Source organism: Neovison vison, chromosome 13 (assembly GCF_020171115.1).
Source record: "Neovison vison isolate M4711 chromosome 13, ASM_NN_V1, whole genome shotgun sequence".
Taxonomy (NCBI): domain Eukaryota; kingdom Metazoa; phylum Chordata; class Mammalia; order Carnivora; family Mustelidae; genus Neogale; species Neogale vison.
In genome coordinates, this window is record NC_058103.1 from 72483621 (window position 1) to 72499895 (window position 16275).

Sequence of the window (16275 nt, forward strand, 5' to 3'; positions counted from 1 at the left end):
ACCAGGTTGGGGGTCCCTGTCGGGTGACAGTGTCCCATGTGCTGGAAGAAGAGGCACTGGGGCCTGGTCTCCCTCCGCTGAGGGGGCTCAGGAGCCCTCTGATTCCCCTCAGCACCTCCTTTGGTTCCCCCTCCCTTCCTAGGCCCCAGGGTCTTTAGCCCATAGTTTGGCAGCAACCTCAAGTTCTCCTGTTCATTTAGACCTCCTGCCTGGAGTCCCCCCAAATCAGAGACCTCTAGCCAAGATCAGCGGAACCCAGATTTTTCCAAGTGAAGCTGGTGGCAACAGCCGCTGTGGGCTGTGTTCTTCTTGGTGGCTAACCTTGATCCTCTCCCGGGGCCCAGAACCCACAGAGCAAAGACAGCTTCCTAGCCAGAACCTCAGTTGGAGGAGAGGAAAGGGGCCCAGAGAGATCAGCGGGAGGAGAATCCAAGTACCTCACTCTCAAATTACGTCTTTTTTTTTTTTTTTTTTTTCAAATTACGTCTTTAGCACTTCCCGGTCACCCCTGCTACCTTTTCATCCCAACAAAGCACATACTGACTCCTCTTTCAATAAAGTTTTATTTTAAACCCCCTAGTGAAGATCTAAGAAGATAATATAAAGTGCTTAGCTTTAGGGGTGGGGGAAGAGGAAAGGTACCCTGAGTTCACACCATTTGGACTTTTCCACGTTAGTTCCTCAGAGATGAAAGAAGGCGTATCTCAAAATCAAAATCAAAAAAAAAAAAAAAAAAAAGAAAAAGAAAGAAAGAAAGAAAGAAAAAGTGGTGGGGTGGATAAAAATCACTGCTGAGTTCTCTACCAGCCAGGTACCTCGGCAGTTCAAGGATGTATCCATCAGAGGCAACCACTGAGAATTAGCACGAGGGAGGCAGGTCAACGGTGTGGAGAATGAGTCTCCTTCAAAGGAGATAGGAGGAAGAGAGAGGCAAGGAGGAAAGTGGGGCCCCCAGGCTCTGCAGCAGGTACAGAGAGGCTGCCTGTTCCTCTGGAGTCTCCTCCAGCAAATGTCGGGCAAAGGCCTGCTCCATCTGTGCCAGAAAAGGTGGGGAAGAGATGGTCATGAGCACAGCTGGGGAAGACACTACCTTAGGAGCACCTTTCCCTCCAGAGGACCCTGCTTCTCCTTGAACATCCCACCCCCACCCCACCCCACCCCACCCACACAGGCAGGCTTGGTCTCCCCCTCCTCTGAACTCACCTGCACTGTGATAAGACTCTTTGGGTTTGGGGTATGGCTGGGGCTGGGGCTCTCCTCCCAGAAATTCAGTGTCACCTGGAACTTGGGTGGGGGCCCGAGGCCCTGGAAGTACCTGGCCAAGTCTGATGAAAGAGAAAGGGTCAAGGGTTGGAAGCAAGAAAGAGAAGAGAGAGGCCACAGACAGGAAGGGAATAGAGAGGGCCCATCCTGGAGAAAGAGCGGTGACTGCAGGGCCGAATGGAAATCAGGGCTAGAACAGGAGCTGCAGGGTCATGAGGCTGTTTCCTCACACCAGGAGAAATGCCAGCAACTCTGCTGCTATTCACCCATATGCAGATAGGAAAGGGTGCCCCTTCTCCAAGTAAGAAGTGTTTGGAGGTAACTGGTTTTTAATACAGCCTGCAAAGCTCTCTGCTATAAGAGCTTAGAGTCCTCATAGCAGCAGCCTGGGCTGCTACCACACAGGGGCTCCCCTCTCTGTCGCCTGCTCATAACCCCGCTACCAAGGACACCCATGGCCCTGGCACGCTCCTGCCCTGCATCCCCTGTACTTCTGGCCCCTACTCCTAAGGTCAGATTTCAGATTCAGAGATGAATGGAGGCAGGAAGTGGAACTGCAGGAGTGGATGGGAGAAGGCCAATCAGGGCTGCTGCCTAGGGTGTAGCAGGGCTGGTGTGGGTAATGTGCACCAGCTCTCCCAAAGGTGTCAATGGTGTGTATGCACGTATGGATGCCATGGAAGGTCTGGGAACACACCTTTCCATTACTGTCAGGTGCCATGCGGGGGGCAGTCCCCAAGATGGGACTTGCCTGCTCAGCTCCACCTCTGCCTTATCTTCCGAGGCCTGGGCTGGGGAAGGGCAGCTGCCAGGCAGCTGCCAGGGCTGAGCACACAGGCCCCCAGGCTGTGCACTGTGCAAGTACAGGATGCCATGCATGAGCTATAAGGAAGGATCTGCTAGAGGAAACAGGGTGGTGGCAGAGCCTACCAGGTCGAGTAGAGGGGAACTAAGGGGCAAGGGCAGGGGCTCCGCTCAGCTGGAACAGCCTTACCTCTGCAGAAGTAGGTGGTTCGGAAGAGCTCCACGCACTCATTGCTGGGCAGCAGATGTGGGCCTGGACCGGGCGGTGCCTGGGGCGCGTTCCAGGAGACAGGGATAGGGCAGAGGCGCTGCACGAAGAGGCCCCGGGAGTTGCTGGCTACCAGGACTCCCCTCTCGATCTGGCTCAGCAGGCGCTGAGTAGGCTCCCTTGGGTCAGGCTTGGGAAAGACCACCTGCTCCATTCCGCACTGGGAGCCTGAGGGCTCAGCCACCAGGCGGCAGTCCAGGCTCTGCACCTGGGCTTCTCCCACCACACGCCCGCCATAGATGAAGGTGAGCAGCAGAGAGTAGTCTGCGGACAAAGAACCACCAGCTGCACCTGGCCTGCACCTGGCCTTCACCCTTGGGGTCTGCCTGGTCAGCACCAGGGCCTGAGGGGACCAGGAAGGGCTCCTTGCAAATCCCACATCCTCATCTTGTGGGTGAGAAATATGAGGTCCAGAGAGGGAAACCAAGTGTGGGCTGGGGCCCTGCCTGCCCCTTCTGAGGTTAGAGGAGGCATCTTCCTCCTTATCCGCCCTCTTGCCAGCCCCACCAGCCAAGGAGCTTCCTGCCAGACTTTCCCATCACTCAGGAGGGGAGTTGATACACAAATGCCCAGAGGACTCAGGGCTTAATGCCCAGGGTCTTACAGTTTGTACGAAGGTCCCAGGGGCTCTGCTTGACCCATGGGAATTCATGTCTCAAAGTGGATTTCCAAGGAACAGAGTGCATAGGGGGTACTTTGAGAGCTGAGTTGTTTGGAGTCTGGAGTCTGGCCTGGTGTACTGCCTAGAAACCAGTGCCTCTGTCGGGGTAAGGGGGGCCCAGTTTGCTACAAGCCCCGACAGATACAGTAATACATGCATGACTCCCGGGAGACAAGCTGGGGAGACAAGGAGCAGGGATGAGTCAGAAACGCCACACACCTGAGTCTGGAGGAGGCAGAAACTCCAATGACACCTGATCTCCTTGGAAAGGGGCGCCTTCAGTTGTGTCCGCACCTATCAGGAAAACAGAGGCATATGGTTCAGGATGGGAATGGAGAGTCCTTGGGCCAGAGGCTGTGGCATGGGGGTGACAAACAGAGGCAGGGGAGGTGGTACCTTCCTGAGGCTCAGGGCTGTTGCTGCTGCTGCTGCTGCTCCCAAAGTTTGAATGGCCTGTTCCCCCATTGGCCCCCACCTCCTCCTGCAGACACAGTGTCTATTGTTGGCCCACCTCTCACCTAATTACTGTCCTGACCCTCCCCCATTTCCTCCCCAGTGCTTACATTTCTGAGGGGGTCCTCAAGCCAGGAGGGACTGAGCATACAGTTCTTTGTGGTGCCCTCCTCCTCTTCCTTCTCAGAGGACACAGAACTGTGACATCGCTTTGATGGTGACTTCTGGGTCCCTGGCTGGGCTGTGGAATATTGTGGAGGGGGAGACAAATGTCAGAGTCTTTTCAATTTTTTTTTTGTTAAAGATTTTATTTATTTATTTGACAGAGAGAGAAGTCACAAGTAGAGCTGCAGGCAGAGAGAAAGAGGGGGAAGCAGGCTCCCTGCTGAGCAGAGAGCCCAACGCAGGACTTGATCCCAGGACCCTGAGATCATGATCTGAGCCGAAGGCAGAGGCTTAACCCACTGAGCCACCCAGGTGCCCCAAGGGTCAGAGTCTTAACTGGGGACAGAGAGCAGGACAGGAGGCAGTGAAAGGATGGGGAGGACCAGGCAGGGGAACCCGGGCAATAGCTCCCAAGTACAGAGACAGGCAGGACTCTAAGTGAGGAACCCGCAGAGAGGCCCAGCACCCTCCCAGAAGGCTCCCATCTCCATCCTCCCCTAGTCCACAGTCTGCTGTTTCTAGAAGTGGCAGTGCAAGGGGACACAAGGGGACACCCACCGGGACAGGTCCCTGATGGTGGCAGCAGCCGGTACACCTTGTAGGGCTCAGCGCCATCCCTGTGGCCGCTCTCAGGAACCTCCTCAAATTCAGGACTCTTGTTGAGGGCACAGCGCAGACGTGTCTTCCAGATGGCAGGGCCTTCTGTGTCCCCTTCCTTGTACTTCCCCTTAAACATCGCCCATGCCTTCAAGACACAGGAAGTAAAGCAGAGGCAGCATATCACACACCCCACTCCCCGGTAGAGGGGGGCAGTGACTTTGGGGATGCACCGCCTGAGCACATGCACAGAAGAGCCAGTGCTCAGGTTTATGTTGCCTCCAAATCCTTCACAGCTTCTGCGCTTTCACTTTGTATCGGATTGTGTCCACTCTGCTGGTTCTACCCTCCCACCTCCCCTTTCTCTGCAACCCAGGCCAACACAAGCCCTGGAAGGTGGGAGTTTCGGTGTACAGGCCACCCTTGGGGGGCGGGGGGCTAGTTTCTAAGCACTTTCACCTTGAAGAAAGCGGCGTCCTGGTCCTCCCGGAAGTCCTGCTTGCCCGCGTGCTTCCAGGGGATCCGGAACATGGTCTTGGCGGCATCCTCCCAGCACACCCCGGGGAACTGCCCGCTCTCCACTTGCTCTACCACCCAGTTCCGCAGCTTTCGGGTGCAGCGTGCCCTGCCTGATGCCATCCTGGGGACAAGAGTCGCAGGCAGCATCAGTGGAACCGACGCCGTTGGAGGACACATCTGCCAAGGTCCTCACAAATGGGATTGGTTCCTGCAAGGGCCCTCAGGGCCCTCAGGGATCCCATTCATCTATTGTCTGTAGACCTTGCTCGAAATTCTGCGGCCAAATTGTGTCGTTTCTCCCTTCACTAGTAATGATAAAGAAAATACATCCCTTTTAACATCTCAAGCTATGACATCTGGAAGGAAATCTTAGGCGTTGATCTTAGTTTTAAGACTTTTGAGGAATCGGCTGCCTGCAGAGAACTCCCTCGGTGTGGCTAACGGGAAGAGGCCTGGTCTCTACCCAAGCATCAGCAGAGGTAGTTCCGGCTTCTGAGATAACCCCATCGATCCCTCACCCGCCACCCCCATAACCTAAGTTGACCCCACCAACCCTTCCCCTCTGCTAGCCTCTGGGGTAGGTGGGGCAAGGCTTCGGCGGAAGTGGGCAGGGCCAGAAGGCAAGAAAACAAACAGGGGCCGCTCACTTCCATCCCGGGTTGAGAATTCTCTCAACAACCTAGCAAAGACAGGGTCTCCTGTCTTTGCCTCTAGAGCTGGGAACACTGGCCCCAGGTCAGTCTCTCACTCAGGCCAAACCGCCCCGCGTTCCATTTCACAGGCCATTTGTACAGTCCTGTTCCGCGCAGGGGCCCCAGGAGCCCCTGCCCCCCACCTCCCGCCTCCGATCCGGCCCGGCCTTCCAGCTCTAGACCAGGCTGGCGTCCACTCTCCCATCTTACCTGCGCGGCTCGCTGGGGTCCCAGGATGCAGCTAGCTGCCCTCGACTCAGCAGCCGTACAGGAAGAGTCCTGATTTCTCCGCCCCTTCCTACAGTCCCCACCCTAAGTTTCAGTTCTCCTCCAGGCAGGGCCGCTTCTCAGAAATCACGTGGTCCAAGCTGCAGGGCAACCGTGTGCCACCAGGAGGCAGCAAGCATCTGAGGACTTCACTGTTGGAACACCGCAGGGCCCCTCCCCGCTCAGGCTAATTTCCATACCTTCCCACCCCCTTAGCTACTCCCTGATCTCTACGCCACTGGAGTCTGGCTGAGGCCTCTGGCTGGCTCTATACCACCCACGCTTCTACGTTTCCCTCCTCATGCCTGCCTGGTGCCTAGTAGGTGACCTCAGATACCAGTCGAATTGGATGAAGGAACAAAGGAGGCTGCAGAGGAGAAAGCCCAGGCAGGGTGCCTGACTGGGGAGGGCCTCCTTGGCCATTCAAGGTGTTAATTCCTTCCCGGCCCGGAGTCCAAGGAGGGTCAGGCGGTGGGCTGCAAGCGACCCTTGCAGCAAAGCTCTCAGTTCACCCACCCTCTCTCCCTGTGCCCCAGATGGTGGGGCCAGAAGAAGGACCACCAAAAAGCCTGGGCAAGGAGATGCTTCTTTATTGGTGCTGGAGTTGTTCCTTAGGAGGCTGGGCCTCAAGACCCTCAGGAGGATCCTTGCCCTCGGCTACTTCCTCCTGCGAGGGATACTGTGTCCCAAGGGCACTTCTTCCATCAGCTTCTGCAGAAGGAAAGAGAAAAGGATGCCACTGGAAGCCTAGGGCTCAGACACAGGCTGGACAGGGACTTCTAGAGCATGGGTCAGAGGTGAGGCTGGAGGAGAGGCTTTACCTGTAATAGACGGGCATGGTAGGCAACAGGGTCCTCCCCGGCAATGGGCTGTGGGCGCACATGAAGGTAGCGCTCCACAGCCGTCTCCAGCTCCTCTACCTCATACAGGGTGGCGGGGTCCAGCGAGTGGGCATTAATGAGGCTCACAAGATATTCTTTGTAGTGTGCCCTGGGGAGAGGACAGGGTGGAATCATCGTTCTTTTGTTTGGCTAATATCGAGCCAGGGTACTCTGTACATTGCCAGTCACTGGCACAATCACACAAACGAGACTGACAACTCTTGCCACTTACACGGGTAGGCACTGTCTCTCTGCGCATGCTGCTGGCTCCTACCTAGCCACATCCTTGCCCACAGAGCCCCCCTCTTGCTTCCCCTGCAGGACCCACTATTCCAGGAGACCCCCTTCACTCCCCAGGCGTACCCTCCCCAACACTATGCTCCATGCCATGCCTGACACTCACTGGCAGAGGCCAGCATGGCCAGCTGGAGTCTCCTTGCCACAAGCTTCATCTCGGAACCCGTTAGGAACCTCTTTCTGCTCCATCACCCGGCAGCCACCTAAGGGTAAGGGAAGGAAGGGATCCTTGTGCTGGGAGGAGGTCACTAACCACGAAGCCTCCAGAGAACCGGGATATCAATGGAGGCAGCACAGGCCAAGCTTGGACCACACACCTGAGCCTCCCCTTTACCCACAACACAGTGGGAGCCCAGCCTGCCCTCACCCCCCTCCCAGGCTTGTCCCAACACTCACCGCCAGGTACTGCCCGGGCCCCCGCTGGGGGCTCTGTGTTGAACATGACATTATTGTCCTAAGGAGGGGCAGATGGATGGGCGTTAGGTTCCCCTTGATGCCAGCCCTCCTGCATTGCCCAGCAGAGAGCCTTTCCTTTCTTGCCCCCCAGGGCCCTGCCTCCCACCCTGGGCAATCTGCGCACCCAACCAGGCTGGCCAGCCCTGACCTGTAGCAGCTTCTGGAGCCGGAGAGCAGTCCAGTCCCGCAGGTAGAAGAGGCAGTCTCGTGGGTGGTGGCCATGCAGGGACTTTTTCACCCTGCAGTTAGGGTCTGGACATTTCTGGCAGAAACCCAGATGGGAGAGGGAAAGTTGGAGACGGTTGGGGTCCTGGCTTCTCAGAACCCCTGCATGAGGGGTATAGGGATGGGGGAAGATGGAGACATTGGGAGGGTCTGAGGCAAGCAGAAAGGGGGAGGGGACAGAGAGGTGCTTTACACCCCACTGGCCTCCCCTTCTCTTCCCCTAGGCTATTCCTCCATGCCTTTGCCCCCCGCCCCCACCCGACAGCAGTGGCCCCCTCTCCTGTTCCTTTCCTCCCCATCTCCAGGCTCACATTCTTGGCGTAAAAGGCATTGTAGCAGCCACTGCAGAACTGGTGGCGGCACTGGGTGCAGTGAAAGTGCATGCAGCCTCCTCGGGCCAATGCGTACGAGAACTTGCACTTGGGGCAGTCTGCAAAGGACGGCAGGTCAGAGCTGGGGCTGCCACTGCTCCTCTAGGCTCTCAGGACGAGAGGCTGGCAGTGACAAATGACCGGGCAAACAGGCCTCGTGGTCCGCCCTTACCAATGCCATTCTCCTGAAGATACATGGCTAGGCCCTGGGCCTGGTATTCTGGGTCATTGGTGCGTTTCCAGTTCTGGAAATCCTCACAGCTCCGGCCTCGGTGCTGCTCCTCCCACTGCAGGAGGGAAAGCAAACTCCACCTGAAAATTCCACCCTAGGCCCTTCCTGAGGGTCCCACCTGTCATACCTAGTGCTCTCTGGCTGTGTTTATGGCACTGTCCTTCACCACTTGCCAGCCTTGGTTCTTTCACGTCCTCGTACTGGCACATATTCACTGGCAGTTCTTCGGTCCACCCCGCAAGCCTATCTCAGCGCTGTTCCTTTCTCTTTATCCCTACTGTGGCCATGCTACTCCAAGCCAGGTCAGGTCTGGCCTCTGTTCCCATTGTCTCTGCCTCCACCCCTGCTGGCCTGCGATGCAGGCTCCACCTGGTGGCCAAGATGCCTTGGAGAGTATAAGGCAGGCAGCTTCCATAGCACTGGGAGTGTTCCAGCTTCAAGATTTAGTGGGAGGGTCTCAGGGGGTCATTTTGTTATTACTGTTTTGTAATACAGATATCACTTTTTGGTATCCATCATTAAACTTTTTAGAATATGTGCTGCCAAAATGAGCGCTCAAATATTAAACTTCTTAAAAGGCAAATGAGATAGTATCACCCCTTGCTTAGTCTTAGAATAAAAGGCAAATACCTTCCTCACTCGGCCTCAAGGCCTCTCCTGATCTGGCAGCTAGCTCCTCTCCGACCGCCTGCCACTCTCACCCTTGCTCTTGGGGCTCCAGCCACACAATACTTTTTCTGACTTTGGCCTTTCCATGTGTTGTTCTTTCTGGCCCGAATATCCTTTGCAAAGTTGGCTTCTTCTTAACTTTCAGGCCTGAGCTTAAATTAAACCATTTTTAGAGAAGACTTGTCTGACTTCTCTATCCTACGTAGGTCCGTTCCATTATTCCTAATCTCAAATTCCTGTGTTTTCTTTACAGAACTTATACATGTGTATTTATGCTCTCTCCCTCCCATACTCCCTTTCCCTCCTTCCTCCTCACCTTTCCTTCCTTCCCTCCCTCCCTCCCTCTCCCTTCCTTCCTCTGTTTCCTTACCTTTCACCCTGCTTCTTCCTCAGCCTCCCTCTCTCCCTCCATCCCTCCCTCCTTTCCTGACTAGTCTGCAGGCTCCTTGAGGCCAGAGCTCATGTCTGTTCCATGCTTTGATATATCCTGAGTCTGATGTAGTATATGCCAGTAGCTTAGCAAGTTCTTTCTGAAAGGATCATTGTGCCTCACCTGGCGCTTACAGCGCACACAGAAGGTCTGGTGACACTGGGGACACGTTGCCTCCAGCTGCTCCCGTTCATATATGAAGCCAAAGGAGCACTGTAGGTACAAGAGCATAAAGCTATATGAGACCTGATATGGCACCCTGCCCTCCTCCACCCCCTCCAGTCAGCTCCCCCAGGCAGGCCACTTACCTGAGCACACCACAAGAACTTGGGGTCCCGCATGAGTACACCCTCAGTCAGCTTCTTGTGAAACAGTGCATAGGCATCTGGCTCTAGGCTCTCCCGCAGCTGGGGACAGGAGGCAGAAGTGGTGGGTGTGCAGGGTTCCTGTTCAAAGCCCAGGGCACCCCGAGTCCTAAGGACTGCAGTACCTGGATGTCAAGGGTAGAGAAGTAGCTGAGCAGCTGCGTGTCATCAGTGAGGTCGGGGCGGCCACAGGCGGGGCACACCATGTCAGTGATGTGCTTCTCCTTCAAGGCGATAGTGAAGTGCTGGCGGAAGCAGTCAGGGCAGATGGTGCACTCACAGGAAGTCAGGGCCTGCATCTGCAGGGTGAGGCCAAGAGAGGAGGGGGTCTGAAGCCATCGCTGCCAGCCTGGGGAGGGAGCAGTAGCCAGGGGTCCACTGAGAAACCCGAGTCTAACAAACGACTGCCAAGGTAGCAACTTCCAACAAGTGCCTGGCAGGCAACTTAAGTGTCTAAAGACTCTCATGGAAGAAAACAGTGGTGAGGCCCACAGTAAACGGAAGAGTGCTCTCAGGAAGGTATTTGCATCCAACTTAGAAGCAAACAAATAACATCCCTGAACTGACAAAACTCTAGAGATGGAGGGCGCCTGCCTTTGCCTTGGTTCATGATCCCGGGATCCTGGGATCGAGTTTCGCATTGGGCTCCCTGTTCAGTGGGGAGCCTGCTTCTCCCTCCCTCTCTGCTGCTCCCCTTGCTTCTGTGCTCTGACAAATAAATAAAATCTTTAAAACAAACAAAGTATAGTGAGGGAGAACAGACTAGTAGTTGTCAGGTGACAGGAGGAAGGGAAGAAAGTTGCAACTATAAAAGAGCTGCATGAGGGGGATCCTTTGAGGTGATGGGACAATCCGTATCTTGTTGGTTACATGAACCTATATGCGGAATGAAATAGCACAGTGCCACATACACATCCATGTGAAAAATGAACAAGGTCTGCAGTCTGGCTCACAAGGTACCAGTGTTTATTTCCTGGTCTTGATACTGTATAGTAATTACAGAAGATGCTACCATTGGGAGGAGGTGGGTAAAGAGCACACAGGACCCTATACTATTTTTACAACTTCTGAGAATCTGCAACTATTTTAAAATAAAAAGTAGAAAACAAAACACAACTCAACATGTACAGAGCCAGTTTAACTAAATGGGAATGTATCTGCCCCAAGAATTGCTACTTCTGGCCTAGAGTAAGCAGGGGCTTGGGAGATAAGAGGGGCCTGCTCCTACCAAATGGATATTTGATGATGACATTGAAGAATTTCTGGTTATTTTTTTTGGTGTGCCAATGGTATTTGTAGCTGTGTTTTCAAAGACTTACCTTTCAGAGATACACACTCAAGTGTTTACAGACTGACTACATGCTGCCCAAGATCTGCTTCAAAGTAATTTTGTGTGTGTGTGTGTAGATGGAATAAAGACTGGTTAAACCCTGGTGACTGCAAAAGTGTGGTAATGAATACGTAGGAGTTGGGGGGACATGGAGGAAGAAAGCTGACATTTTGTGCTTGTAATGTTCCATAGTGGAATTGTAAAAATAATGGGGGCAGGAGGTGGCCTATTCCTGCCCCCACCTTCCTTCCAGACACTTCCTTCTGGACACTGTGTGGAGCACGTGGGCAATTGCAGAGCAAAAGACAGGGCTGGAGACGGGGGCTGGCACGGAGCAGGGCCCAAAGGGAAGAGAGTCATGCAAAGGCCAGGTGCAGAGGGGAAAGGCTTACCCTGTTGCGGGGCAGGGCCCAGCCGCACACAGCACACTCCTGTGCAAGCAAGCGGCGCAGAAAGGCCCGGTCCTGGCTGTGCCTCACAGCTTCCACCACGTCCCCCAGCTCGTAATTCCTGGGTGTCTCCTGCAGCAACGACAGTGCCAACTCTGCCCGGCCCCAGCTGGGGAGTGCGTAGACTGCCAAAAGCCGCCTAACCAGACTCTGCAATGTGATTCAGGGGGAGGGGGAAGAAGTGGCTGTCACACCCCAAGAATCTTACTCTTCGGCCCTCCCCCTGCTCCTCCAAGTGAATTCTCCTCCCGGGACCTGCTTATCTGGCCCATCCCAGGAAAGGGTGGGATCAGGGCCCTTGTCCCAGAGGCGCTGATGGAAGGGCTCCAGGCGCTGGCGCTGGAGCTCTGTCAGGGCCCGAGCCACATCACCACCATGTTGAAACAATGCTTGAAGAGACCCCTCTTCAGGCCCAAAGCCCAGCGACCTGAGCTCCTGCACCTGAGAATTGGGGGTGGAGAGGAGTGAAGAGGGAAATGGCAGGCAAAAGAGTGTAAGAAGCTCCGAGACCCACAGTCCTCAACCCCCTCCCCCACCAGCACTGCTGGTACCTTCCTCCGCCGGGCCCTCACACACTCTTCCACAGCTTCGTCAACATTGCCATGCCGATCCAGCCAGGCTTTCCGGGCCTCCTGACAGGAAAAGGCACCCAGCCCCGGGTCCTGCTGTCCAGCCAGCTCGGCCACCATCTCCAGCACGTAGGGCAACTCTGAGCGCAACCATTGCAGGGGCACTTCGGTGCCTGAGTACTGTAGAGCTGAGAAGACCTCCTCTGGACAGGCACCTGCAGCTTCCCCTTCCTAAGGCACAGTCCCACCCCGACAGATGGCCCATCAGGAAGGGCACCCTCCACCCACTCTCTGCCCGAACCAAAATGCTGACAGTGGTTAGACATATGGATCACGTGAGTAGTGTACGGCATGGCACTGGTCATGTGGGAAGTGTTCAGTAAGAGGCAGCTGCTGCTATCAAGTTTTACAAGAACTTGTATTAATCTACGGTGGCCTTTCCTTTTCATGACTAGCTCAATCCTACCTCCTCCCAGGCCTAAATGCTTACCCGGATCTTGGTCACTAGTTGGAGACCTTCTTCCCGCATCTTGTCTTGGCGCTGCTTCTCAGGGTCCACACAGGAACTGGGAAGGGGGGCACTGAGGCGTTGTGTAGGCCCTGGCTCAGGGAGTCGCTCTTCCAGTGAGCTGGCATGGGGCCAGGGAGCATGCTGTATGGGGATGGGGCTGCTGGTCCGGTTGCACATGGCACACACCCAGCCAGGGCCCGAGTTGCAGAAGGTACAGTGAATACAGTACCAGACTGGAGTCTGGGCAGAGGAGAGCAAAGTATCCCCCTGCTGGGAAGGCAAAAAGAATTATCCGATTTAAAGCTGGCTGAGGCTCAAGATGGAAAGATAGAGAGCTGGGGGGGAAGACACAGAGAAACTGAAGGAAACAGGAGATGAAGTAGAGAATGGCCTGTGGTAACAGATGCAAATAAAGAGATGGGAAGGCCAGGAACAGGTTACCTGAAGGGGCTGCAGGCAAATGTCAGTATCCCGAGAATCCACCACCAAGCTAGGAGGCTGAGCCAGCCGAGGTCTCTCACAGATGGCACATAGCACAGCTGCTGCCTCATTCTCAAAGGTGCAGCTCTGGCAGGCCCAACGACCCCGTGCAAGCTCAGATTCTAGGCCCCCAGCTCCTTGGGAACCCTCAATCCCCAGCCCCAACCCCTTACAGCCTCGGGGTCGATCACAGGCCACACAGAGCACTGCCCAAGATTCATTTAGCATGGCACAGGCAGCACAGTGCCAGGATAGACGGGCATTTGTGGGATCAGGGGAAGCTTTCAGGGGAAGCATAAGAGAGCTGTCTCCCAGGGTCAGCACGGAGGTTGACTGGGTCCGTGATTGAGCCGATGCAGGTAAGCTGTAATGAAAAAGCAGAGGTCTATTGGGGGGGCCCTGGTGCCCGGGTCCCTTATTCCTGGGCATCCCTCATTTCTCTGTGGGAAAACACAGACCCTGTCCTTTGTATGTATTGTTCTTTCTGGAACACACCATACCCATAGCCTGCTTAATATTTAATTACATTTTAAAGTTCACATCTTGCTGACAGATATCCTTAATGTTGGGCCTAACCCATACTAGGTGCTTAGAAATCCTACTGATTGGGGGCATGCTTGGCTCAGTTGGTTAAGCATCTGCCTCTGGCTCAGGTCATGATCCCAGAGTCCTGGGATCGAGTCCTGCATCAGGCTTCCTGCTCCTCAGGGAGTCTACCATTTCTCTGCCTCTCCTCCCACTGATTCTCTTAATCTCTCTCTCTGCCAAATAAATAAAATATTTTTTTAAAAAAAGAAAAGAAAGAAATCCTACTGATTGAACAGATCCTTTAGGCTAGGTTCCTCCTCTTCCTATTTGCACAACATAATAATCTATCTTGCTATGACTGATACTTGCTTTAAATGTATGTCTGTGACCTCTTGGAGAGCAATAACTGCCTGCGTGTCTTCTATGAAGCAGTCTTTATGTATTTATTTTAAAAAGGTTTTATTTATTTATTTGTCAGAGAGATAGAGTACAGGCAGAGGCAGAAGGAGAAGCAGGCTCCCCGCAGAGCAAGGAGCCTGATATGGGACTCGATCCTAGGACACTGGGATCATAACCTGAGCCGAAGGCAGCTGCTTAACCGACTGGGCCACCCAGGCATTTAGCATAAAAACTGACACAGAGTAGATATTCAAGTTACTGTAAGTTCTCTCAACTTCACTCCCACCCAGAAGAGAAGATCTCTCACCTGGGGGTCAGGCAGGTGGCCTGGGGGGCCCCAGGCAGGGTCTGACGGAGGTGATGGGCACGGGATGGGTGTCCATGGAACAGGCGATCACAAGCTGGGCACAAGGCCTGTTTACAGGCTGAACAGTGCAGTATGCCTGGGGCAGAGCCACAGAGGAAGCAGGAACCAGGAGTGGAGCCTGAAAAATAGGAGAGAAAAAAATTGAACATCTTTCTGAAAAAGACCAAGTTACATCTGAATTTGCTGTGGGAGGGAACAAATCACAGACTACTTTTCAACATACCCAGACCCAAGGAAGCAATTTTAATCTCTTTTATTTATTTTATTTTTTTAAGATTTTTATTTATTTATTTGACAGAGAGAGAGAGAGAGAGATCACAAGTAGGCAGAGAGGCAGGCAGAGAGAGAGGGAGAAGCAGGCTCCCCGCCGAGCAGAGAGCCCGATGTGGGGCTCGATCCCAGGACCCTGAGATCATGACCCGAGCTGAAGGCAGAGGCTTGAACCACTGAGCCACCCAGTCGCCCCTTTTAATCTCTTTTAAAAGGCCAAGAAGATACACAGAGTAGGGCCCCAAATTTCCATCAGTTTGGTCTACTAGAAACTGCCCCAACCCCATCACAGGGCAAATAATACCTGGGGCAGAGGGTGTGGTGAGGGGGCCAGGAGCAATTTCTCTCAGTAAGGGGGCAAACTCTGAGAGCTGCAGTATCTGAGAAGAAAAGGACAGGGCAAGGGTTTGGGGACACACAGTCCCACAACCCCTGTCCCCTTTGGTCATCAGGTCTTAGAGCCCTATCCCTACCTTGCTTACATCATCCTCAACCTTGTCTTCCAGCAGCTGCTCCAGGGCTTGTTGTCTTGGGTGAGTATTCTGCAAACAAGGTAAAAAGAGTTTCCATCTGGAGTCCTAGGACAAGGCCCGCCCTCAAAGCCATGGTCTCCCAGTATCCACAGCAATAACAGTATGGGGAGTTCCCAGGTTGCTATGGGGACTAAGCCCATGGCAGTAGCATGAGGTCCCCAGCCTGCCTTTGGGAGTGAGGCTGGGCTCCCCAGACCTGGTATTTAAGTCCTCAGGACTACAGACACTGCAACATCTCACCTGTAACAGCAGGCTGAGCTCTGTCCGAAGCAGCAGCACTTCCAGTGTGACTGCAGCCACCTGGTGCTCATCGGGCTCCTCCTGCCCCTCAGGGAAACTCAATCCATCTGGTTGCTCCTCTGTGTAGCCATACAATCGCAGAACGTCCCGGCCCCCCTACCACACATTCAAACCAGTCACCACCCACCAGGCCCCCTTCCCAAAAGGGGTTCGGGCACAGCCTCCGGCCCTTTCTAGCCAACCCCCCAGCCCAGGCTAAGTCCCCTTCTCCCACAAGGGGCCCAGGGGGGCTTCACCTGCACAGCATCCACTGTACTGCGAAAGACAGGGTTATTAAACTTGACCCCGCGCCAGTACCGGGGCCGCTGAGGGCTGAGGAGGTTGCGGCCATATTTCTCCAGGATGTTCAGGGCCGTGGACAAGGTGTTGAGGTAGTTTCGGGGCTGAGAGCAGTCAGAGAGCGGAGAGCTGTGAGCCCCGCCCTGGTCTCCCGTCCTCCAGTCCCCCTCCCGAGCGGGGCCGGGCCTCACCTCCCCAAGAGCATTGCAGCGGACCAGGCGTGAGGCGTTCAGCTGCAGGTAGCGGGCTGCTGGCGGCAGGGATGTGACCAATAGCGGCTGCAGCTGCTCCATGGAAAACACCTGCCCCGAATCCTTCCTCAGGGCGTTCGTCAGCTCCTCACGGGCAGCCTGGAAGGCCCGTTCCTCCTCCTCCCCCGGCATCCTGAGACAGGAGTCAGCCCCAGCCCCGTCGTCCGCCGGGACCTGGCGCAGGCTGTGCGCGGCCTGAGCGCCACCCCTCCCGCCTGGTGTCCGGCTTCGCGGCCCGACTCGGTCGGCGAAGCCGCCCCAGGTCACTCGGGCCACGGTCAGTCTTCGGCCCCCGGCCCCGCGCCAGGGTTAGCCGGGAACAGGAAGTACTAGCAAAGAGGGCGGGATTGCGACCTAGTTTCAGGGGAAGGGGAGGGCTTTAAGGTTAGGCCAG

General features: G+C 55.0%; 2 protein-coding genes across 5 annotated transcripts; both read right to left on the reverse strand.

Moving 5' to 3' along the window:
- Window positions 1-805: 805 nt before the first annotated feature.
- On the reverse strand, window positions 806-6167 carry IRF9 (interferon regulatory factor 9). The gene is made up of 9 exons (XM_044232245.1): window positions 5633-6167; window positions 4671-4851; window positions 4173-4359; window positions 3560-3690; window positions 3393-3477; window positions 3216-3290; window positions 2258-2599; window positions 1204-1325; window positions 806-1033 (listed from the first exon to the last, which is right to left on the reverse strand). The coding sequence occupies exons 2-9, from the start codon at window positions 4848-4850 to the stop codon at window positions 905-907; spliced, it is 1251 nt and encodes a 416-aa protein (XP_044088180.1). The 5' UTR covers window position 4851; window positions 5633-6167; the 3' UTR covers window positions 806-904.
- Window positions 6168-6263: 96 nt separating this feature from the next.
- RNF31 (ring finger protein 31) lies at window positions 6264-16213 on the reverse strand. 4 transcript variants are annotated; one of them, XM_044232242.1, is made up of 21 exons: window positions 15822-16213; window positions 15588-15734; window positions 15292-15447; window positions 15001-15060; window positions 14823-14898; window positions 14189-14366; window positions 12916-13318; window positions 12454-12744; window positions 11946-12194; window positions 11650-11835; window positions 11338-11544; window positions 9741-9914; window positions 9559-9657; window positions 9374-9463; window positions 8092-8206; window positions 7860-7978; window positions 7472-7585; window positions 7264-7321; window positions 6974-7070; window positions 6511-6679; window positions 6264-6400 (listed from the first exon to the last, which is right to left on the reverse strand). In XM_044232242.1, exons 1-21 carry the CDS (start codon window positions 16011-16013, stop codon window positions 6347-6349), a joined length of 3234 nt encoding a protein of 1077 aa, XP_044088177.1. In that variant the 5' UTR covers window positions 16014-16213; the 3' UTR covers window positions 6264-6346. The 4 variants fall into 4 exon arrangements, with proteins under 4 accessions (XP_044088177.1, XP_044088176.1, XP_044088179.1 ...); XM_044232241.1 differs by having other exon boundaries at window positions 14992-15060; XM_044232244.1 differs by lacking the exons at window positions 6264-6400; window positions 6511-6679; window positions 6974-7070; window positions 7264-7321 and having other exon boundaries at window positions 7569-7650; window positions 14992-15060.
- Window positions 16214-16275: the final 62 nt, after the last annotated feature.

Bases quoted from the DNA above. Each gene is read 5' to 3' on its own strand.
- RNF31 (XM_044232241.1), bottom strand. From the start codon at position 16,013: ATGCCGGGGGAGGAGGAGGAACGGGCCTTCCAGGCTGCCCGTGAGGAG. The intron at 8,207-9,373 runs GTGAGGCACAAT...TCCCTCCTGCAG, and splicing joins GTGTGCGCTGTAAGCGCCAG to TGGGAGGAGCAGCACCGAGG. The intron at 6,680-6,973 runs GTGAGTGTCAGG...TCCTCTCCCCAG, and splicing joins GGCCATGCTGGCCTCTGCCA to GGCACACTACAAAGAATATC.
- IRF9 (XM_044232245.1), bottom strand. From the start codon at position 4,850: ATGGCATCAGGCAGGGCACGCTGCACCCGAAAGCTGCGGAACTGGGTG. The intron at 2,600-3,215 runs GTGTGTGGCGTT...CTTTGTCCGCAG, and splicing joins TCTGCCTCCTCCAGACTCAG to ACTACTCTCTGCTGCTCACC. The intron at 1,034-1,203 runs GTGAGTTCAGAG...TTTCTGGCACAG, and splicing joins AGAGTCTTATCACAGTGCAG to ATGGAGCAGGCCTTTGCCCG.